Source organism: Haliotis rufescens, unplaced genomic scaffold (genome assembly GCF_023055435.1).
Source record: "Haliotis rufescens isolate VD_foot unplaced genomic scaffold, xgHalRufe1.0.p SCAF_8, whole genome shotgun sequence".
Taxonomy (NCBI): domain Eukaryota; kingdom Metazoa; phylum Mollusca; class Gastropoda; order Lepetellida; family Haliotidae; genus Haliotis; species Haliotis rufescens.
The window spans coordinates 9,425,541-9,451,935 of record NW_025964372.1 but is presented as its reverse complement, the minus strand read 5'-3'; the positions used below and the strand labels follow the sequence as shown (position 1 = coordinate 9,451,935).

Here is a 26,395-nt window from a genome sequence, read left to right as displayed (position 1 = left end):
AATAGTGACTTACTTCAGAGAGGTAATAGTGACTTACTTGAGATAGGTAATAGTGACTTGATTCAGAGAGGTAATAGTAACTTGCTTCAGATAGGTAATACTGACTATAATACTGACTAACTTCAGATAGGTAATAGTAACTTGCTTCTGATATGTAATACTGACTATAATACTGACTTGCTTCAGATAGGATACAGTGACTTGCTTCAAATATGTTGTACTGACTATAGTACTGACTTGCTTCAGGTAGGTAAAATACTGACCATAATACTGATTTGCTTCAGATAGGTAGTACTGACTATAATAGTGACGTGTGTAAGAGATGTAATAGTGACTTGCTTCAGCTATGTAATACTGACTATAATACTGACTTGCTTCAGATAGGTAATAGTAACTTGCTTCGGATATGTAATACTGACTATAATACTGACTTCCTTCAGATAGGTTATTGTGACTTGCTTCAGATAGGACATAGTGACTTAGTTCAGATAGGATATTGTGACTTGCTTCAGATAGGTAATAGTGGCTTACTTCAGTTAGGTAATAGTGACTTCCTTCAGATAGGTTATTGTGACTTGCTTGAGATCGGTAATTGTGACTTACTTCAGATAGGTTATTGTGACTTGCTTCAGATCGGTAATAGTGACTTACTTCAGATAGGTTATTGTGACTTGCTTCAGATAGGTAATACTGGCTTACTTCAGATAGGTTATTGTGACTTGCTTCAGGTAGGTAATGATGACTGACTTCAGATAGGTTATTGCGACTTGCTTCAGATAGATAATAGTGACTTACTTCAGATAGGTAATACTGACTATAATACTGACTTGCTTCAGATAGGTAATAGTGACTTGCTTCAGATAGGTAATAGTGACTTACTTCAAATAGATAATAGTGACTTACTTCAGAGAGGTTATACTGACTATAATACTGACTTGCTTCAGATAGGTAATAGTAACTTGCTTCAGATATGTAATACTGACTATAATACTGACTTGCTTCAGATAGGTTACAGTGACTTGCTTCAAATAGGTTATACTGACTATAGTACTGACTTTCTTCAGATAGGTAATACTGACCATAATACTGATTTGCTTCAGATAGGTAGTTCTGACTATAATAGTGACGTATGTAAGAGATGTAATAGTGACTTGCTTCAGCTATGTAATACTGACTATAATACTGACTTGCTTCAGATAGGTAATAGTAACTTGCTTCAGCTATGTAATACTGACTATAATACTGACTTGCTTCAGATTGGTAATAGTGACTTACTTCAGATTGGTAATACTGACTTGCTTCAGATATGTAATAGTAACTTGCTTCGGATATGTAATACTGACTATAATACTGACTTGCTTCAGATAGGTAATAGTAACTTGCTTCAGATATGTAATACTGACTATAATACTGACTAGCTTCAGACTGGTAATAGTGACTTACTTCAGCTAGGTAATAGTCACTTGCTTCAGCTATGTAATATTGACTATTATACTGACTTGCTTCAGATTGGTAATACTGACTTGCTTCAGATAGGTAATAGTGACTTGCTTCAACAGGTAATACTGACCATAATACTGACTTACTTCAGATAGGTAATACTGACTTACTTCAGATAGGTAATAGTGACTTACTTCAGATAGGTAATACTGTCTTGCTTCAGATAGGTTATAGTGACTTATTTCAGACAGGTAATAGTGACTTATTTCAGATAGGTAATAGTGACTTACGTCAGATAGGTAATACTGACTTACTTCAGAAAAGCATTAGTGACTTACTTCAGGTAGGTAATACTGACTATTATACTGACTTACTTCCGATAGATATTAGTGACTTCCTCTAGATAGGCAAAATTAACTATAATACAAACTTGCATTAGATAGGTAATAGCGACTTGCTTCAGATCGGTAATAGTGACTTACGTGAGATAGGTAATAGTGACTTGTTTCAAGTGGGTAATAGTGACTTGCTTCAGATAGGTAATACTTACTAGGGTTTTCAAATTAGATTTCCACGTATCTGCAAAATATATACACAGCTTACGGAAACTGTACACTGTTTTTCTATTGGTGGATGAACAGCCTGACACCGTCATTGATGTTGCGGAAGAGCGGTAAGGTTGTTATCGACGACAGTGATGTGGTGCACCAGGGTGGGTGCGAGGCACGTTGGTGTGCAGCCCGGAGTGAGATGTGTTCAGCTCGCCAGCCCTCCTCGCCTCAGACAGTATACATCGTGATTTATGACCCTCGCGTGTTACCTTGCTATTACTGCCAGTGTTTCGTTTTGTCTTACCAGCCGTCTTTTGTTGTCACTTTAGAAATTGTGCAATTTTCGAATTTCTAGAGTCAGGACGTGGTTTTGTGAGCGTGATTGTATTACCGTGGAAGTGTTGAAATCACCAATGGGGTGAAACGACAATCGGCTGCCCCTCCGATGTTAGCCAGATAACGCGATATCTCCCGACACATGCTGAATAGCTTTTGTGTACTAGACTAGTAAGAACAACGCAATGGCTCGCGTGACGGCTTTCCCCCGGCGCTATATCACTTTGCGTACGTAAAACACTACAATTTAAAGATTTGTTTACATATGAAATGTTATATATTTTGATGTTTACCCCTGTTGGTGTACCGTGCCTCTGACGCAGGCCTCTAGTTTCACTGATGAGGTTATGTCTACCTGACCCAACAAGCCCCTGCGGCTACCGTAACGGACAGATTGTAGGGGCCGACCCTCTCCCTGGCTTAGTTGTCCCCTTTGTTACCTCGTTCTCATTTTACCTTACTCTCCATAATCCTTACTATTACCCACACTCTCAGTCACCTTTCCCTGGTGTACAGTCTCTCTCTCTCTCTCTCTCTCTCTCTCTCTCTCTCTCTCTCTCTCTCTCTCTCTCTCTCTCTCTCTCTCTCTCTCTCTAGTCACTCTCTAGTCACTACTCCCTGGTGTATATTAACATCTACTCTCTAGTCACTACACCCTGGTGTACATTAACCTCTACTCTCTAGTCATTACACCCTGGTGTACATTAACCTCTACTCTCTAGTCACTACACCCTGGTGTACATTAACATCTACTCTCCAGTCACTACACCCTGGTGTACATTAACCTCTACTCTCTAGCCTCTACACCCCGGTGTACATTAACCTCTACTCTCTAGTCACTACACCCTGGTGTACATTAACCTCTTCTCTCTAGCCTCTACACACCGGTGTACATTAACCTCTACTCTCTAGTCATTACACCCCGGTGTACATTAACCTCTACTCTCTAGTCACTACACCCCGGTGTACATAAACCTCTACTCTCTAGTCACTACACCCTGGTGTACATTAACATCTACTCTCCAGTCACTACACCCTGGTGTACATTACCCTCTACTCTCTAGCCTCTACACCCCGGTGTACATTACCCTCTACTCTCTAGTCACTACACCCCGGTGTACATTAACCTCTACTCTCCAGTCACTACACCCTGGTGTACATTAACCTCTACTCTCTAGTCACTACACCCTGGTGTACATTAACCTCTACTCTCTAGTCACTACACCCCAGTGTACATTAAGCTCTACTCTCCAGCCTCTACACCCCGGTGTACATTACCCTCTACTCTCTAGTCACTACACCCTGGTGTACATTACCCTCTACTCTCCAGCCTCTACCAGTCAACGTTGCACCTACCTATGTTGTAACAGTCAACGTTGCACCTACCTGTGTTGTAACAGTCAACGTCGTATCTACCTGTGGTGAAACAGTCAACGTTGTACCAACCTGTGTTGTAACAGTCAACGTTGCATCTTCCTGTGTTGTAACAGTCAACGTTGCACCTACCTGTGTTGTAACAGTCAACGTTGTATCTACCTTCGGTGTAAAACTCAACGTTATTGCACCTACCTGTGGTGTAACAGGCAACGCTGCACCTACCTATGGTGTAATAGTCGACGTTGCACCTACCTGTGTTGTAACAGTCAACGTCGCATCTACCTGCGGTGTAACACTCAACGTTATTGCACCTACCAGTGGTGGAACAGTCAACGTTGCACGTACCGATGGTGTAATAGTCGACGTTGCACCTACCTGTGTTGTAACAGTCAACGTTGCATCTACCTGTGGTGTAACAGTCAACGTTGCACCTACCTGTTTTGTAATAGTCAACGTTACACCTACCTATTTTGTAATAGGCAACGTTGCATCTACCTGTTGTGTAACAGTCAACGTTGCTTCTACCTGTGGCGTAACATTCAACGTTGCACCTACGTGTAGTGTAACAGTCAACGTTGCACCTACCTGTGTTGTAACAGTCAACAGTGTACCTACCTGTGTTGTAACATTCAACGTTGCACTAACCTGTGTTGTAGCAGTAAACGTTGCACCTACATGTATTGTAACAGTCAACGTTGCACCTACCTGTGTTGTAACAGTCAACTTTGCACATACCTGTGTTGTAAGTCAACATTGCACTTACCTGTGGTGAAACAGTCAACATTGCACCTACCTGTGTTGTAACAGTCAACGTTGTATCTACCTGTGTTGTAACAGTCAACGTTGCACCTACCTGTGTTGTAGCAGTAAACGTTGCACCTACATGTATTGTAACAGTCAACGTTGCACCTACCTGTGTTGTAACAGTCAACGTTGTATCTACCTGCGGTGTAAAACTCAACGTTATTGCACCTACCTGTGGTGTAACAGGCAACGTTGCAACTACCTATAGTGTATTAGTCGACGTTGCACCTACCTGTGTTGTAACAGTCAACGTTGCATCTACCTGTGGTGTAACAGTCAACGTTGCACGTACCTGTGGTGTAACAGGCAACGTTGCACCTACCTGTTTTGTAATAGTCAACGTTACACCTACCTGTGTTGTAACAGTCAACGTTGCACCTACCTGTGTTGTAACAGCCGATGTTGCATCTACCTGTGTTGTAACAGCCGATGTTGCACCTACCTGTGTTGTCACAGCCGATGTTGCACCTACCTGTGTTGTCACAGCCGATGTTGCATCTACCTGTGTTGTCACAGCCGATGTTGCACCTACCTGTGTTGTCACAGCCGATGTTGCACCTACCTGTGTTGTCACAGCCGATGTTGCACCTACCTGTGTTGTCACAGCCGATGTTGCACCTACCTGTGTTGTCACAGCCGATGTTGCACCTACCTGTGTTGTCACAGCCGATGTTGCACCTACGTGTGTTGTCACAGCCGATGTTGCACCTACCTGTGTTGTAACAGCCGATGTTGCACCAACGTGTGTCGCTGATCCCCGTGTACCTACCACGTGGTGATGGTGCATGTCCCACTTACTGCGAGTTTCCCGAACACAGGGTATAAAGAAGCCTTCAAAGATACGATGATGGTCGCTGCAAAACACCTCACTATATGTGACGTATATGCCCACGTTTTCAAAGCCAAAATCACATGTTCATGCAAATATTTATTGATTGAAGTAAGTTGTAAAAAAGCAATACAGCTGTCAGGTGTCAGCACGGTTTCTCTCTCAAAGAGAAGTTTATGCCTTGAACAGTAGGTGCCAACATCCGGCATTAACACCAGTCAACTGATGAAAGGTGATTATTGCGGGCGAGGAGGCGAGGAGGCGAGGAGGGACTCATTAAGTTTGGTTAATCAAGTTCTCCAAAAATCCACCAACAACAACACAAACAACACCAACACAAACAACAACACAAACAACACAAATACAACAGCTGCAACAAACAAGGAGGCACTGATTATGCAGGGGTGGCGTTCATATTAAACAAAAAGGTTCATCCATGTGACAGTCTAACAGAACGGATGCAGGCATGCTCAAGGTTGTGGACATCTCCCTCCCTTGATAGAACAGTGTTACTGATAACGTATGTAGGTAATGTTAAAATACTTTGATGTTCCCTGGGAATATATTTTCCCAAGGTTTTCTCCAGAAAAGAAGAGTTCCTGATTGTGCATTATGTGGTGCATTGTTGGGTGTTGTTCCCACGATGCCCTTCAGTCGGCGACATGGGGACACTTTAATCAATATCTATTACCGGTTATGTAAATAATGACAAACCCATACTAGACCATATTTATTCGGGGGAACCAAGCGTGACACGCGGCTGTGAACATGTTGCCCACATATTCATCGCACGTGGCTATCACAATAGCTGTGATATTCCTGAAGCTCCTTTTACATGCGGGATTTTAAAACGGGATTTAGTAGTTAATTTGAAACTCACAATTCCTTGAATGACTAGTTATGTGAGTTTGCTGCCACACGTCATATTGCTACGCACGCTAAGTCTCGTGCTGCGAGGGGAGACCTTGCGAGACCCAAACTCAGCAGAGAAAGGATGTCGCCACTTGGCTGGGGCGGTGACTGAGAGCCCACACAGTTGGGGGCGGTACCGACAAGCGGTGTATTGTAGGGGTAGAGGGAAGCAGCACAGGGGGTACCAGAACACTTGTTATCGGCTACTAGGAATTACCACTAATCGATTAACAAATTCGACCATAGTCATCTTAGACGGCAAACCTACGGCACAAGGCGTCAAATTACAATCTGTTATTGTCAAGAGTCGTTTGTCATTTGTGGATCTGTCTGAACACATTATAGTGGTCGACTATCACTGGTAGGATTGACAGTAGCCACAACCATGTGGTGAGAAAATCCTATATCGTCAAACTATCTTTGTTCTCACATACTGGCCTTTACTGCCGGAACAAGCTGGAGTGTGGCACGCCGTGAGAAATGAAAGCATTATAATACCCTGCATACTTCGTGTGGGTTTCCTGTTAACGTGTGCAGGTGATAGGCCCGTGTCAGCTTACATACCCTGAGTAGATGATTTATAATGGGAAAACATCCAGTATCCTTACTCTTACTGTTCAAGTTGGCAATAGAACCACGCTCATTGATTTGTTATATCCATATGAGAGAGTCATTGAAGAAAGAACATGCAAATATATACGAGGCGCTTATTAATTTTTTTCTGTGTACTTTATGATATTTTTTTCAGAAAAAGTACAAAACTGATCATTGGTTGTGTGACTGATTGTCCATCATTTCAAATATCCCGATGTTTACCATCTTCTGCAACGATGTTAGACATCTAGATTCTGCATGGGGCCCGTGAAGATCCGGGGTAGAATAGGTCTTCAGCAAACCATGCTTGCCGTAAAAGGCGACTATGTTTGTCTTTAAGAGACGACCAACGGGATCGGGTGGATTCGATTCTTTACAGACCACCGTCATACAGCTGGATGATTGCTGAGTGCGGCGTTAAAGAACAAACGTGCTTCATGTATATATGTCATATGCTATACATGTGTGATATTTCTACATGATATATATACTAACGAAAAAGGTAACTGAATCTATTCTGAAATTAAATAATGCATCTTTCTATTCATATTTATGAAGACATCTCCCCGACTTTAAGGTCCTGATTAATAATGTGAACGTGCATGTCCATGCACGGCGTACAATTTGGATGTTTGTGTGTTACTTGGGAGAATGACACTCAGACACGTGGTGAACAGCACACAATGATACTGTGTACCTATCAGGTACTCATTAAACGTGTTTGTCTAAATGTAAATAACGATTACAGAATGCCACGGCTTGCTGAATTTCAACGTCTACGCACCTTGAATGTGCTGTAAACAGGAATGGCGAAAAAACGAAGTTGCCAGACAGTTTATTGTTCATCGAAACACACACATCAGCTCTTTGGAGACGTTTTCTACAGCAGGGCAACACTCATGACTTGCCATGGACCATATTCGGTTGGTGCATCTACAGAATCGAAACTAAACTGCTACAAACAGCTCGGACAATTCCTGGGTTAAGGCCAAACAGTTACAGAACCGTACGCAACCGGTTGAGGGAGCACAACATCCGGCCCCGACGTCCAACGATGAGCCCAATTCTCCTTTCACTTTATCGTCACGCCTAGCTTGGTGTAAACAGACGAGACTTGGACAGTATACTGTCCACAGATGAGTCCAGGTTTCGGGCGTCAAGGGTCTACGGGCGTCCATGGAGATGTTTTAGCGACGCTGCGTTACTCAACGTCGTCAGTGTGTCGTTGTCAATTGCAATTTGAATGGGGTACGCTACCCGGACGACATCGTTCGAGATCATGTTCTACCAATTGTGCACATGCAGCAGAATAATGCCCGCCCACATGTTGCACGTGTTGTAATAGACGTTTTGAGGAATCATAACATTGCTGTACTGTCATAGGCGCTGTTTCTCCCGGTGGCTTCCCCATAGAACATGTCTAGGATGAGATGGAATTACGCCTACGACGGGACCAGAACCAGCCGGTAATGCTAGCTCAGTTGGTTAATTTTTTGGTTGACAATTAGAACAACATCTACAAGCATTTTTCTCCATGTGGTGTCTTCAATGCGCCGCCGCTTCCTCGCCTGACTCAGCGCAGATAGCGGCCACACCCGATATTGTCATTGTTGATTGGAGCTGTTACATCACCCCTCGTTTAGGCCGTGTCGTCCTATCTCTTCTTACCAGGCATGGGTTTGGTTTTGTCAATGAATTTGTTATGATGAAACATTGATCAGACGACCACCTGGATCGTTGCTCGTGCTGTCAACCACTGGTTTTCCTAACCCAGATCCGCATGCTGCTGTAATATGGCTGGAATATATGACTGCTATATTGTGAAGTAAAACCACTTCTCTTTATATATGATGTAAGGTATGCGCGTGCGGCAACGCTGTACTGAATTAGTCAATACGTCTACGTGTCAAGGTATCTGAAACCGCTCCTGATGCTGATGCTGATGCGGCTTGATTATCATCTTTACCAGAAGAAACTGAATCAACACCAGTGCCACATAACAATCGTTGTCATTAGGCGCACTAACAACCCATCTGGATCTACATGGATCTAAAACTGAATAATTTAGAATGTATGTTATGGATCAGAGATCTGGGGAACCAGCTACTGTAACATTATTGAGAGTGTCCATAACAGATTCTGCAAATCCTTTTTGAAAGTAAATAAGTTCACCAACAACAACATGGTTCTAGGAGACTGTGGTAGGATCCCCCTACAGTATAACTACATGTCAAGAGCAGTCAAGTACTGGTGCAGACTAATTCAGATGGAACAACACAGGCTACCCATCCAAGCTTATTATATACTAAAATCTCTTGATGATAATGGTAAAATTACATGGGCATCACATATTAGAATGATTTTATTCCAGTTTGGATTTGGTTTTGTTTGGCTAAGCCAAGACATTGGTAATATTCAACATTTCATGACAGATTTTAAACGAAGATTTTACGACTGACTCACTCAATATTGGCACTTTTCCCTGACATCATCAACGAAATGCAACTACTACTCACAGTTCAAAGTCATTACTAAATGTGGAATCATATATTACTTGTGATATGTCTTCTTACCAACGTAGACTTATAGCCATGTTCAGGTGTAATAATTTCAGACTTGCTGTTGAACTGCGGCGTCACAACAACATCCCATATAATGAACGTGTCTGCACTTTCTGTTTTTCAAAGGGACATAACCATGTTGAAGATGAATTCCATGTTCTTATGATTTGTGACCAGTATTCTAGAGCAAGAAGAAACTCTTTTCCTAAGCGTCTCGTTACCCCTCCCTCTATTGAGAATTTTATAAGACTTATGTCAGCTGAAAATGAACAAATTATAAAAGGCTTAGGTAAATTTCTCTCCCAAGTCATGAACATCGAAAGGAAACACAGTGTGGAACGGTAAATCATTTATTAAATCTACTCAGCATGCAAATATATATATACAGTATATTTCCATTGTATTATGGGCCGGTGGCCTGAAGTACCGAATAAATTTGTCTGTCTGTAATTTAGAATGGAACAGGCTCACACTTCCGCAAATCTTTAATCTCTGTCGAATAGATTTATTTGCAGCTCAAGGGCATATTTAATGTCAAATAATATATAACTGAGCGTTTGTCTCCCAGCGAGACAATCGCCAGTGCATGTATATTTTACGTGCGCTTTGTGACTTCATTTTCTATGTACAACTTATACCAATGAACTGTCGGCGAATTGCCTGCGCAGCATAGCATGTTTTCAGAGGGATGGCTATATAATGTGTTTGCATTGCATCTTATATCGAATATCAAACTATTATTTTTATCAAACATCAACTGTATGTTTGTTTAACCCCTTTGATACCTAATGTATACAAACTGAAAATGGATTTCGAATATTACCCGTGGTTAAGTTATGTGTCGCACTTGCCTAATACCTGTGGTCTGACTTAATGTTTTCTTGTACAAACCATCACCAATATATAGCCATGCCGGTGTAGAGAGTTGTTAATGGTGTTTTGTTAATCAACATTGGAGAAATGACATAATAGCATTTTCGGAAGGTAAGCATTATCACTATTTGAATATCAATTCTCTAGCAACATACTTGCCCCGTCTAAGAGCAATTTCACATCCCATGTTTAGATATCTACTTACAAATCACAGTCCCGCGGGAGCAGTATGAGCATGGTATCACCAGGGAGAACAGAACGAGTATACTGTGTGATTGACCAGCTATAAGAGACCAGTGGTACATTATGTTGGGCTGTCAGGTACTTCTGGAATATAGAAACATATATACACCAAATACGTACTTTTGTTGGTCAAATATGCTAATTCATTTCCTCATCTATTTTGATATCAAACTTAAAAGAAATGAAATGCTTATCGAGGACCCTATCGGTTGGATAGTTGTCAGTCATTTGCGACTTCCGAGTAAGTCAGTTTCGTGGACGGGAATTGTATATCAGAATCTTAGGTCTACTAAAGGCAGTTATTATCTACAGTTATTATCTACTATCTACAGTGATATGGTGAACAGTTGTTTGTTTTGTTTGTTATTTGACGCCGCACTCAGCAATAGTTCAGCTATATGACGGCGGTATGGAAATAATCGAGTTTGGACCATACAATCCAGTGATTGACATCATGAGCTTCGATCTACGCAATTGGGATCCGATGACATGCATCAACAAACCTGCGAGCCTGACCACCCGATCCCGTTAGTCGTCTTTACCACAGGCATAGTCGCCTTTTACGGCAAGCATGGGCTGCTGAAGTCCTATTCTACCCCGAATCTTCACGGGTCTTGTGTACAGTTATTGTCTGCAGTTTTATTACATACTTCTGTGTGGTAGACTGAGTTTTCTGAAGTTGAGAAAAGTGATATTTGATATTTCACTGCAGTGAACATAACACTTTAACGGAATTATTGTCATAGAAAGAGTTACCTCCCCTTAAACTGTCTCCCTTTATCGTAAGTGTCTCGCCCGTACACAAACTGTTGACCTCCTTTTTACTTTAGTTTCACATTGACAAGGCAATGGTCATAATGACAGATGGTCATTTATGGAGTAAATATCACTTCTTGACGTTTGTTAATCTCTCAAAAATGTTTCGTAATAAACTGTAAATTTCTCATTTAACTCATCAATCGAGACTGTTCGTTTCCCAAATGTTGTTACTTGACCAGCGTGTATTCTTTCGCTTCCAACAGCGGTCTCCTAGTTTTCAAGAATATTTGTTGTTAAAGTTGATTTTGTGTATAATACTGGCTCCCACAGGAGATATAGCTTGGGTGAGATCAAGCGATATCTACACTGTAGATATCGCTGCTATGAAATTGCATCACAATGCTTTGCAGCCCATTCTGACGTCATTGGTTACCATGACGTCACAATCAAATGACATCACTAATGGATCTGCTACTGAAGCTGTTTTACACTGTTTTACACTGGAGACAGTGCTAATATTACTGTCTACAAACTGAAAAAGTTGGAAGAATGATGTTGGATGATAAATAAAATCTCACCCTCGTGTCTTTTTATATCAAATATATCAACACTCGTTGATAAAAGTGGCAAAAATCATCGGCAAGCCTCAGAATTTTTCCACTTTTATCAACTCGTGTTGATATATTTGATATCAAAAGACGCTCTGGTGAGATTCTCTATATATCGAAATGTATGATAAAGATTTTTCGTGTCCCTAAATATTTGTTGATACTTTTGTTTATATTTTTTTAAATTTTGCAAACACTAAACTAGACAACTACACAAAAAGTATATAATAAATAAGATATTCCATGTGTCGAGTAAAATATCATGTCTCTTTCATCTCGTGACGGAGGAAAAGGAGATATTTTCACGAGTGGAGTATTCACACTGAAGTATATAATAAAACTGCAGACAGTAACTGTACACAAGACCCGGGGTAGAATAGGTCTTCAGCAACCCATGGTTGCCGTAAAAGGCGACTATGCTTGTCGTAATAGGCGACTAACGCGATCGGGGGATCAGGCTCGCTGACTTGGCTGATGCATGTCATTGTATCCCACTTGCGTGGATCGATGCTCATTATGTCTATCACTGGATTGTCTGGCCCAGACTCGATTATTTACAGACCGCCGTCAGATACATGTAGCTTGAATATTGCTGAGTGCGGCGTTAAACAACAAACCAAACAAAACTACAGTTATTATCTAGGTATCACCTACAGTTATTGTCTACAGTTATTAACTACAGTTCTTACCTACAGTTATTGTCTACAGGTATTACCTACAGTTATAAAGGGGCGGTCGGGTAGCCAAGTGGTTAAAGCGTTCACTCGTCACGCCGAAGACCCGGGTTGGAATCCGGACGTGGGTACAATGTGTGAAGCCCATTTCTAATGCCCCCCACCGTGATATTGCTGGAAAATTTCTAAAAGTGGCGTAAAACCATACTCATTCACTATAGTTATTATCTAGCTATTGTCTACAGTTATAACCTACAGTTATTATCTATAATTATTGTCTACAGTTATTACCTACAGTTATTATCTACAGTTATTGTCTACAGTTATTACCTACAGTTATTATCTACAGGTATTACCTACAGTTATTACATACAGTTATTATCTACAGTTATTGTCTACAGTTGTTATCTTCAGTTACCTGTTGACGGAGTCCCTGTTGAAGTATTCCAAGAAACGAGGTTCTAATTGCTACCTCTGCTAAGAAAGTTATTTAATCGTATTCTTGACTTTGGAAATTTTCCTGAACATTGGAACGTTGGATTAATAGTTCCCTTGCACAAATCAGGGGATAAGATTGAAACAAATAATTACAGAGATATATATAATTGTTGAACACTTTAAATAAACTATTCACTACGATAATAGATAATCGTCGTAAAACGTGGATATCAACATAAAATTTGTTGTCAGAATGTCAAGCAGGATTCGGAGAAAATTAGTCTACTACTGACCATGCCTTTACTTTTTATTCATTAATTCACAGGCATCTAATGAGAAAAGGTGGGAAATATTACTGTATATTTGTAGATTTTTAAAAGGCCTTTGACTCTGTGGATAGACTGAAGTTATTGTTTTTTTGTTGTTGCTTCAATCTGGTATTCACGGGAAACTTAATCGATTATTACATTTGTACAAAAAATGTCAAAGCATCTGTATGAGTTAACAGGTATGAAATGACCGATATATTTACAGCAGAAATAGGCATTAGACCAGGCTGCACATGTCACCTGTTCTGTCCTATTGTTTATTGAAGAATTAGTTAAAGAAATAATCTCGAACGACAGTAGGGGGATCTTTATTGACGACACCATTCATGATTTATCAATACTGTTGTTTGCCGACGATGTTGCTATCTTTGCTACCTCTGTTGTATTATTACAGAAGAAAATTGAGGTCCTAGGTGAATATTGCTTAAAATGGGGTTTGTCTATTTATGTAAGCAAGACGAAAGTAGTAGTATTCAAAAACGGGGGGGGGGGGGGGGGGGGGGGAGAATAGCTCGAACTGAGGAATGGACGATTAATGGAAACGCAAAAACGGTAATCTCGTGCAACACATATTTAGGTATTATCTTTTCATGCAGACATATTTTACAAAGGCATGTGAGACACTAGCTTTGCAAGCGGAGAAATAATTGCATGTTGTTAAGCGATTTATTAGAAAATATAAAGACTTGCCTCTTGATTCAGTATTTGAATTATTCGATTTGAAAATTCAGCCAATCTTTTTAAAATGGTTCGGAGCTCTGGGGTATGAACTTTCATTATTCTATAGAAGAAGTTCTTACTACATTCTGCAAGACCTAGTTTATGCAGGCTTCGAAGAAAGTTATGTTCGGAAAATGTGATCGCTTTTCTCTATGGATTAATGCCCGTTCTAGAGTTATAGCCTCCTGGATAAGAGTTACTAGACAGCCTTCTACAAGATATTCTAAACGATGTTATGATTTATTAAAGAAATTAGATGAAAATGCCTGGATAAACCAAGATGTCGGAAATATATTTCTATTCTTGTGTCTGTTTAAACAGAGATGTAAAAACATTTACCAACAAGAGTGGTACAACGATATCAAAGAGTCGAAATCCTTAACTTACTATTCATATTTCAAGCTTCAAATCACGCCAGAGAGATATCAGGTAGCTATAAAAACTTTAAACTTTTAACAGAAAAAAACCCATTAAACAAAATTTAGATGTAATAGTCATAATTTGCATATCAGAGCTGCCAGATTTTCCAAAATACTACATGTGTTTACTGCAACCAAGGAACAGAAGATGAATATCACGTGTTAATGATTTGTCCAGCATACATTGACATAAGAATTAAATATTTACCCCAGTATTTTGTAATCAGGCCCTCGTAAGAAAAGTTTCTGATACTGATACAGACTGATGACGATCGTCTCTTATTTAAGCTATCTCTATCATTATGTCATGTATTTCGCAAGAGAACAGTCCGTTTGTGAACTAGTGTCTTTTGTTACTTGGACAGCATATATTAAGATGCGCTCATTGTAACATTTACGCCTTAAGGCAGACATGATGTACTATTGGTCTTTTGGCCACATATACGAATATACTTTCTGTCTGTCAGTATCTTTTTTTAAACAATATTTATTTCCACTTGGTACAGTGAAAGGGGATTGATAAACAGACAGAGCCTATATAAATATATCTCCCCGACAAAATTCAAACAAGTAGCAGTAGTATAATTATACAGTAGTATAGACTTGATATTAAGTTATATGTGGAAAATCAAAGGTAAACAGTTGTTAGTGAGATATATATAAGAGTGCATGTTTAGACAAATCTTTTGCTCATAGAGAAGAAATGATGTACAGAGTCAACGATATTCAGCAGTATTTCTTTGTCTAGGCTGACGTTACCAAACAGGACGGTTCGAAGGTCATATCCATTAACATTATAATAGCTTTCAGATCTAATCACAGTATAATTTGGGCAAGTAAAAAGGTAGTGTAAAAGCAATTTCATTGAAAAAAACCACAAGAACATTCAGCATTATCGCTAACAAATCTTTCAAATTTGTGACCGTTCAGATCACTGCATCCTAGTCTTAACTTACAGTGGATTATCTGATTTACGCGTGAACCAATATTTTTTAAATATGCCGGGCACTTCTGATTTACTACAGTTATACAGATTTTTAAACTGAGATCATGAAGCAGCTTCTCTCAAATTAGAATCTAGTACATTCCAGGCGGAAACTGTGGAAGGTAAAAATGATTTGTTTAATAATTCAGTTCGGCAATTAGGCTCATAGTATTCGTTGGTGTTACGTGTTTCATAATGTTGACGATCCAAGGTTTTTACAGGTACAATATCACATAAATTATTTGGCGTTGTCCCACTTTTCATTTTTTTAGAAATGCATAATTTGTGAAAGTGCCGTCTTTCAGCCAAGGAGGATAGACTGGTTTCGTTATGTAATTTTATATGACTCGTGCCCCTCACGGCACCACATATTGCCCTGGGTGCATCTAGATGTAACCTTTTCTAGGGACAATTCTTGACCCTTGCTGCAATTATTCCGTATATGGTAACAATAATCAAACAAGGGTAATACATGTACTAGTATCAATGAACAATAGAGCGTATGTAGACTGTCAGTAGCTACAGTTATAATGTGTACAGTTATTGTGTACAGTTATTACCTACAGTTATTGTGTACAGTTATTACCTACAGTTATTGTGTACAGTTATTACCTACAGTTATTGTGTACAGTTAGTATCAACAATTATATTGTGTACAGTTATTGTGTACAGTTATTACCTACAGTTATTGTGTACAGTTATTACCTACAGTTATTGTGTACAGTTATAACCTACAGTTATTGTGTACAGTTAGTATCAACAATTATAGTGTGTACAGTTATTGTGTACAATTATTTTGTTAGCAGTTATTGCCTACAATTAGTATCTAGTTATATTGGGTACAGTTATTGTCAACATTTATTACCGACAGTTATTGTCAAGTTATTGTCTACAATTAGCACCTACAGTTATTGTCTACAGTTATTGTCTACAGTTATTACCTACAGTTATTATCTACACTTATTGTCTACAGTAATTACCTTATAGTTATAGTCTACAGTTATTGCCTACAGTTAATACCTACAGGTATTATCTAGTTATTACCACCAGTTATTGTCTACAGTTATTGTCAATATTTATTGCCGACAGTTATTTTCAAATTATTGTCTACAGTTAGCACCTACAGTTAATGCCTACAGTTATTGTCAACAGTTTTTACCTTCAGTTATTGTCTGCAGTTAGTATCAACAGTTATTGTCTACAGTTATTTAAGTTATTATCTACAGTTTTTATCTACAGTTATTGTCTACAGTTATTACCTCCAGTTATTGTCTACAGTAATAACCAACATTTATTATCTGCAGTTATTTTCTAGTTATTACCTACAGTTATTATCTATTGTTATTGTCTACATTTAGTATCTAGTTTTTTTACCTTCAGTTATTGTCTACAGTGATCGTCTACAATTAGTATCTACAGTTCCCGTCTACAGTTATTGTCTACAGTTATTACCAACATTTATTATCTGCAGTTATTTTCTAGTTATTATCTATTGTTATTGTTTACAGTTAGTATTTAGTCTTCATTTACCTTCAGTGATCGTCTACAGTTATTATGTACAGTTATGGTCTACAGTTGTTACCCTCAGTTATTGTCTACAGTTAGAGTCTACAGTTATTGCCTACAGTTATTATCTTTTGATATTGTCTACAGTTAGTATTTAGTTTATATACCTTCAGTTATTGTCTACAGTGATCATCTACAGTTATTATGTACAGTTATTGTCTACAGTTGTTACCTTCAGTTATTGTCTACAGTTATTTACAGTTATTGTCTACAGTTATTACCTACAGTTATTGTGTACAGGTATTACCTACAGTTATTATCAACAGTTATTGTCCACAGTAATTACCTACAGTTATTATCTACAATTAATGTCTACAGTTATTACCTACAGTTATTATCTACAGTTATTGTCTACAGTTATTTACAGTTATCATCTACAGTTATTGTTTGCAGTTATTATCTACAGTTATTGTCTACAGTTATTACCTACAGTTATTATCTACAGTTATTACCTACAGTTACAGCCTACAGTTAGTATCTAGTTATTGTCTACAGTTATTTCCTACAGTTATTATCTACAGTTACTGTCTACAGTTATTAACCAGGCGAATGTGTTTACAGATAATTAGTAGTGAGTACACACGAGGCGGATTATTTACAGGTACTGTAATAAGTGAATGAGTGAGTATAGTTTTACGCCGCTTTCAGCCATATTCCAGCAATATCACACTGGGGGACATCAGAAATGGGCTTCAGACATTGTGCCCTCGTCGGGAATCGAATCCGGGTATTCGGCGTGACGAACGAACGCTTTAACCCCTCGGCTACCCGACCGCCCCCAGATAATTAGTAGTGAGTACGCAAGAGACGGCTGTATGTACAGATAATTAGTAGTGAGTACACACGAGGCGGGTGTATGCACATATAATTAGTAGTGAGTACACACGAGGCGGCTGTATATACAGATAATTAGTAGCGAGTACACACGAGGCGGCTGTATGTACAGATAATTAGTAGTGAGTACACACGAGGTGGGTGTATGTACAGATAATAAGTAGTGAGTACACACGAGGCGGGTGCATGCACAGATAATGAGTAGCGAGTACACACGAGGCGGCTGTATGTACAGATAATTAGTAGTGAGTACACACGATGCGGCTGTATGTACAGATAATAAGTAGCGAGTACACACGAGGCGGCTGTATGCACAGATAATTAGTAGTGAGTACACACGAGGCGGCTGTATGCACAGATAATAAGTAGCGAGTACACACGAGGCGGCTGTATGCACAGATAATAAGTAGCGAGTACACACGAGGCGGCTGTATGCACAGATAATTAGTAGTGAGTACACACGAGGCGGCTGTATGTACAGATAATTAGTAGTGAGTACACACGAGGCGGGTGTATGTACAGATAATTAGTAGTGAGTACACACGAGGCGGCTGTATATACATATAATTAGTAGTGAGTACACACGAGGCGGGTGTATGTACAGATAATTAGTAGTGAGTACACACCAGGCGGGTGTATGTACAGATAATTAGTAGTGAGTACACACCAGGTGGGTGTATGTACAGATAATTAGTAGTGAGTACACGCGAGGCGGGTGCATGCACAGATAATTAGTAGTGAGTACACACGAGGTGGGTGTATGTACATATAATTAGTGAGTACACGCGAGAAGGGTGTATGTACAGATAATTAGTAGTGAGTACACACGAGGCGGGTGTATGTACAGATAATAAGTAGTGAGTACACGCGAGGTGGGTGTATGTACAGATAATTAGTAGTGAGTACACACGAGGTGGGTGTATGTACAGATAATTAGTAGTGAGTACACACGAGGTGGGTGTATGTACAGATAATTAGTAGTGAGTACACACGAGGTGGGTGTATGTACAGATAATTAGTAGTGAGTACACACGAGGTGGGTGTATGTACAGATAATTAGTAGTGAGTACACACGAGGCGGGTGTATGTACAGATAATTAGTAGTGAGTACACACGAGGTGGGTGTATGTACAGATAATTAGTAGTGAGTACACACGAGGCGGGTGTATGTACAGATAATTAGTAGTGAGTACACACGAGGTGGGTGTATGTACAGATAATTAGTAGTGAGTACACACGAGGTGGGTGTATGTACAGATAATTAGTAGTGAGTACACACGAGGCGGGTGTATGTACATATAATTAGTGAGTACACACGAGGTGGGTGTATGTACAGATAATTAGTAGTGAGTACACACGAGGCGGGTGTATGTACAGATAATAAGTAGTGAGTACACGCGAGGTGGGTGTATGTACAGATAATTAGTAGTGAGTACACACGAGGCGGGTGTATGTACAGATAATTAGTAGTGAGTACACACGAGGTGGGTGTATGTACAGATAATTAGTAGTGAGTACACACGAGGTGGGTGTATGTACAGATAATTAGTAGTGAGTACACACGAGGCGGCTGTATGTACAGATAATTAGTAGTGAGTACACACGAGGTGGGTGTATGCACAGATAATTAGTAGTGAGTACACACGAGGTGGGTGTATGTACAGATAATTAGTAGTGAGTACACACGAGGTGGGTGCATGCACAGATAATTAGTAGTGAGTACACACGAGGTGGGTGTATGTACAGATAATTAGTAGTGAGTACACACGAGGCGGCTGTATGTACAGATAATTAGTAGTGAGTACACACGAGGTGGGTGTATGCACAGATAATTAGTAGTGAGTACACACGAGGCGGCTGTATGTACAGATAATTAGTAGTGAGTACACACGAGGTGGGTGCATGCACAGATAATTAGTAGTGAGTACACACGAGGTGGGTGTATGTACAGATAATTAGTAGTGAGTACACACGAGGTGGGTGTATGTACATATAATTAGTGAGTACACACGAGGCGGGTGTATGTACAGATAATTAGTAGTGAGTACACACGAGGCGGCTGTATGTACAGATAATTAGTAGTGAGTACACACGAGGCGGGTGTATGTACACATAATTAGTAGTGAGTACACACGAGGCGGCTGTATGTACATATAATTATTGAGTACACACGAGGCGGCTGTATATACAGATAATTAGTAGCGAGTACACACGAGGCGGCTGTATGTACAGATAATTAGTAGTGAGTACACACGAGGCGGGTGTATGTACAGATAATTAGTAGTGAGTACACACCAGGCGGCTGTATGTACAGATAATTAGTAGTGAGTACACACGAGGTGGGTGTATGTACAGATAATTAGTAGTGAGTACACATGAGGTGGGTGTATGTACAGATAATTAGTAGTGAGTACAGACGAGGTGGGTGTATGTACAGATAATTAGTAGTGAGTACACACGAGGCGGCTGTATGTACAGATAATTAGTAGTGAGTACACACGAGGTGGGTGTATGTACAGATAATTAGTAGTGAGTACACACGAGGTGGGTGTATGTACAGATAATTAGTAGTGAGTACACACGAGGCGGCTGTATGTACAGATAATTAGTAGTGAGTACACACGAGGTGGGTGTATGTACAGATAATTAGTAGTGAGTACACACGAGGTGGGTGTATGTACAGATAATTAGTAGTGAGTACACGTGAGGTGGGTGTATGCACAGATAATTAGTAGTGAGTACACGCGAGGCGGGTGCATGCACAGATAATAAGTAGTGAGTACACACGAGGTGGGTGTATGTACAGATAATTAGTAGTGAGTACACACGAGGCGGCTGTATGTACAGATAATTAGTAGTGAGTACACACGAGGTGGGTGTATGTACAGATAATTAGTAGTGAGTACACGCGAGGTGGGTGTATGCACAGATAATTAGTAGTGAGTACACACGAGGTGGGTGTATGTACAGATAATTAGTAGTGAGTACACGCGAGGTGGGTGTATGTACAGATAATTAGTAGTGAGTACACACGAGGCGGGTGTATGTACAGATAATTAGTAGTGAGTACACACCAGGCGGCTGTATGTACAGATAATTAGTAGTGAGTACACACGAGGTGGGTGTATGTACAGATAATTAGTAGTGAGTACACATGAGGTGGGTGTATGTACAGATAATTAGTAGTGAGTACAGACGAGGTGGGTGTATGTACAGATAATTAGTAGTGAGTACACACGAGGCGGCTGTATGTACAGATAATTAGTAGTGAGTACACACGAGGTGGGTGTATGTACAGATAATTAGTAGTGAGTACACACGAGGTGGGTGTATGTACAGATAATTAGTAGTGAGTACACACGAGGCGGCTGTATGTACAGATAATTAGTAGTGAGTACACACGAGGTGGGTGTATGTACAGATAATTAGTAGTGAGTACACACGAGGTGGGTGTATGTACAGATAATTAGTAGTGAGTACACGTGAGGTGGGTGTATGCACAGATAATTAGTAGTGAGTACACGCGAGGCGGGTGCATGCACAGATAATAAGTAGTGAGTACACACGAGGTGGGTGTATGTACAGATAATTAGTAGTGAGTACACACGAGGCGGCTGTATGTACAGATAATTAGTAGTGAGTACACACGAGGTGGGTGTATGTACAGATAATTAGTAGTGAGTACACGCGAGGTGGGTGTATGCACAGATAATTAGTAGTGAGTACACACGAGGTGGGTGTATGTACAGATAATTAGTAGTGAGTACACGCGAGGTGGGTGTATGTACAGATAATTAGTAGTGAGTACACACGAGGTGGGTGTATGTACAGATAATTAGTAGTGAGTACACGCGAGGTGGCTGTATGCACAGATAATTAGTAGTGAGTACACACGAGGTGGGTGTATGTACATATAACATGCTAAAAGATTAAAATTACTGAAGAGATCTTGACTGCCTGTACAGTTACTGTAAATCACATGAGGTCACAGATAAAGCACTTGTTTTAGAAAATCAAAATTACCGAAAAGCTTTGATATGCTGTATTGCAATAACATCGATATATTATGACAAAAATATTTTAAAATGTATGCTATATAAGTATTCACTCTACAAAAATACCATCAAAATGGTAAATGCACAATGAGAGTAAGAGGCGGACAACAAATGTACTGTGACGTGTACAGGTTCCGTGGCGTGTTGAACAGTATTGGAGATGTGTTGTCACCGGGTTGTACGGCACGTCTTTCAAACCGTGAAGATCCGAGGTGATGGACCACGACACCCAATTAGTCAGATCCAAGCTGAGGGACAACGACACCCTACTTGTCAGATCCGAGCTGAGGGACCACGACACCCTACCCGTTAGATCCGAGCTGTGGGACCACGGCACCCTACCCGTTAGATCCGAGCTGTGGGACCACGACACCCTACCCGTTAGATCCGAGGTGATGGACCACGACACCCTACTTGTCAGATCCGAGCTGAGGGACAACGACACCCTACTTGTCAGATCCGAGAAGATGGACCACGACACCCTACTTGTCAGATCCGAGGTGATGGACCACGGCACCCTACTTGTCAGATCCGAGGTGATGGACCACGACACCCTACTTGTCAGATCCGAGAAGATGGACCACGACACCCAACTAGTCAGATCCGAGCTGAGGGACAAGACTCCCTACTTGTCAGATCCGAGGTGATGGACCACGACACCCCACTAGCCAGATCCGAGCTGAGGGACCACGACACCCTACTTGTCAGATCCGAGGTGATGGACCACGACACCCTACTAGTCAGATCCGAGCTGAGGGACCACGACACCCTACTTGTCAGATCCGAGGTGATGGACCATGACACCCCACTAGCCAGATCCGAGCTGAGGGACCACGACACCCTACTTGTCAGATCCGAGCTGAGGGACCACGACACCCTACTAGTCAGATCCGAGCTGAGGGACCACGACACCCTACTTGTCAGATCCGAGGTGATGGACCATGACACCCCACTAGCCAGATCCGAGCTGAGGGACCACGACACCCTACTTGTCAGATCCGAGCTGAGGGACCACGACACCCTACTTGTCAGATCCGAGGTGATGGACCACGACACCCTACTTGTCAGATCCGAGCTGAGGGACCACGACACCCTACTTGTCAGATCCGAGCTGAGGGACCACGACACCCTACTAGTCAGATCCGAGCTGAGGGACCACGACACCCTACCCGTTAGATCCGAGCTGTGGGACCAAGGCACCCTACTAGTCAGATCCGAGCTGTGGGACCACGACACCCTACTTGTCAGATCCGAGCTGTGGGACCACGGCACCCTACCCGTTAGATCCGAACTGTGGGACCACGGCACCCTACTTGTCAGATCCCAGCTGTGGGACCACGGCACCCTACCCGCTAGATCCGAGCTGTGGGACCACGGCACCCTACCCGTTAGATCCGAACTGTGGGACCACGGCACCCTACTTGTCAGATCCCAGCTGTGGGACCACGGCACCCTACCCGCTAGATCCGAGCTGTGGGACCACGACACCCTACCCGTTAGATCCGAGCTGTGGGACCACGGCACCCTACTTGTCAGATCCCAGCTGTGGGACCACGTCACCCTACTAGTCAGATCCGAGCTGTGGGACCACGACACCCTACCCGTTAGATCCGAGCTGAGGGACCACGACACCCTACTTGTCAGATCCGAGCTGTGGGACCACGGCACCCTACCCGTTAGATCCGAGCTGAGGGACCAAGACACTGAACACCTGTGTGCGGCCGATGTTGTATTCTGTGATGGGACACGACTGTTTGAGCAGATCTACTGCTTTACGACTTCATCTTACTTGCTGCGGTTACGACCGCACGACTATAAGGAGGGAAGTGATTCGCAGTCTGGTGCCCATCTCCACTGCTGCGGTCACGACAGCACGAGGTAAGGTGAGGTGTGGTGAGGTGAAATGGGTTTAACGTCGGGTAAGAATCGGCAGTCAGATGGTGTACGTACGCTGCACACCCTGCTAAATATAGTCACCTGACTGCCGACACTCAGGCGGATTGTAACCACGTGATCAAAACTCCATGATGTTTATCGCTAAAGAAATGGACATTCCTTCTAAAGCGAACATTGCAATTTTTGTCATTACTGTTAGTAATATTCCTTATCGGCCGAATGGCTTGTTTTTACTTTATAAGTGTTAGCACGAATACAGCTATCTCCGTTAATCAATCATCGCGAAAATTCGTGATTCTATTTCAAGTGGCCGAGGACTATATATAAAGTCCTGCTTTCTTGAATTAGGAAATGCGATTTCTGGAGATCTTGGAGCGTGTTTGACATCCACGATCACTGGATTCTGGCAGGTCTAAGGGGCGCAACTCTTGCACTGCGAATTTCGAGGTCAACCGAAGAAATTATCCGTGGCCTCTACATATTGTTCGAGAACTTTTTTTCTTTACGTTAGCAGATGTTTCTGATGTCACAGTTTGAGGGGCAGTCTATACCTGAGAAAATGTGCATTTTACTCCCATGAAAATATCACAGAAAGCATGTGAATTCAACTAATCGATACCCCCTGCCTTCCACCACACATAGCTCCATCTGTCCTTAAGTTAAAGCTTGTGCCTGTCACAGTCCATAAGCCAGCAGGTCAGTTTGAACCAGATTTCAGAGTTTTCAAGGGAATACAATATATCCAGGAAGCAGTTCCTCTTACACTATCTATATATAGGCACATGACGTGTTTATTTGTCCTTAAATGATACTGATTTGTGTCAAGCTCGGAAGTTGGGGATCGAGGAATGTCGCCCAGTCCCGAGAGAATAAATTAAAAGAGTCCAACTCAAGTCTGGAATGATTTGGCAAGTCTGGGTTGCCTCATATTGTTCTGGGCTCCATTTGATTTTATATATTAATAGATAGATATCTTTAAATAATCTTTAAATTTCTTGGACTAAATGTCAGCTCACACACGTTATACTGACCCGCTGACATTTTTACTAAACATATGATCCTTCTAGACAGGTACATTTCATGCGAACTGCACTGGAGCAGGCCTCCTTTCTCACAGTTCAAGTTAAGTAACGAGACTTTATTAAGGGATAGAAATTAAAAAGAAAGAAATCGGGACCACTTTAATAAGTGGTACCACATTAATATTTCATATAACTATAGTATACACCCACTGTCACGTCGAAGCAGAAAGCATACTTATCTTTTGTATATTAGCTCGGGATAAATCACCGTGATTAGAACATTCAAAGTTACTCTTTTCCCAGAGCTCACGTGTCAGCGTCGAACCCCTAGCCCCTGCTACACATAAAACAAAATGTGGCATAGTAACTTTTTCTGGAGATATGACAGCACTTCCCAGCTGACCAGAGCTCGCGCCACTGTTCGCCCAACTAACAGTAACAGGCGAGTACATTAAGCTGGAGAAGCTGTGTTTACCACTATCTCGTGGGTGACCCACTTTATCAACATTACGCATGCGCAGTGTGTCGCGTAAGTCCAGAGTGTAGCCCTTGAGGAAACAGAGGATATTGAAAAACACTCTTTTATTACATAATTCGTGCTTGTCAGTCGTGAGTAAGTAATTCCCACGATCGAGGAGTACCCCGACTGGCAGATGGGAGGTGACTGAACGAAGAGGATGATTCAAACCTCAGAAAAAGTGGACACAACCAGACCCCCAGTTGTCGGGCATATGAGCTTCGACCATAACCCTGTTGAGAACGAAACACAGGCGGTTAGAGAAAACTCGGTCGAAGGTAACGTCCACTTGCTACTCAGCTTGTTTTGCGATTGAATCATGTCTGTCTTGCCTTGTTTTGGAAGGTCGTGAAGCTCTGCTTGCAGTATGTCAGGCGAAAGGCGAGGCCCCCGCGGCACGCTTTTCCCGGCCATTCTAGCAAACAAGCTCGCGGTAAGCATGCTGTTCCCTGGAGTTTATGTGAGGTCAGCTCGCCAAGCTGGACACAGTGAACCAGCTCAATGACGAATTGACAACATTGCCAACACAAGCTGGGCCAAACTGGAACACTGACACTGGCCATAGTGCTTGTTAGTGAAATCTAAGCTAGCAAGGAAATGATATGACTGCTAATGAAATACACGTTCGTTTTCTGGTGTATGTGTATATATATATAGCTGTGTATATGGTAAATAGCCTGCTATGTGGACACACTGCGCCTATAGCTTGTTCCAAACAATGGTAGATGGATTCAAGTTATTTGCGGAAAAGTACTTCAGTTTTGACTTATATTGACATACATGTATGTGATTATATTTTGTGAAATAGTGCTATGACAGACTAAATGTTAGCCTAATGCATGCAATTCAGAACTTATATATGAGGGTCAGAGTAAGAAGATGGTCTGTGTACAGTAGATATACATTGGTCAGTACAGTAGATATACATTGGTCAGTACAGTAGATACACATTGGTCAGTACAGTAGATATACATTGGTCAGTACAGTAGATATACATTGGTCAGTACAGTAGATACACATTGGTCAGTACAGTAGATATACATTGGTCAGTAC

At 41.3% G+C, this 26,395-nt stretch overlaps 1 protein-coding gene across 3 annotated transcripts in view; it reads left to right on the top strand.

The window, feature by feature from the left end:
- LOC124120194 (nuclear receptor subfamily 5 group A member 2-like) overlaps positions 1-26,395 on the top strand; it is a 241,688-nt gene that overhangs the window by 58,135 nt on the left and 157,158 nt on the right. Inside the window, exon 1 of one of the 3 annotated variants that reach the window (XM_046482954.2) lies at positions 25,330-25,620. The exons of the other annotated variants lie outside the window; for them this stretch is intronic. Within the exon in view, the coding sequence (XP_046338910.1) occupies positions 25,503-25,620 (118 nt within the window). The 5' untranslated portion in view covers positions 25,330-25,502. Of the gene's footprint in view, positions 1-25,329; positions 25,621-26,395 lie in introns of those variants that run through there. 3 annotated transcript variants of the gene reach the window in all.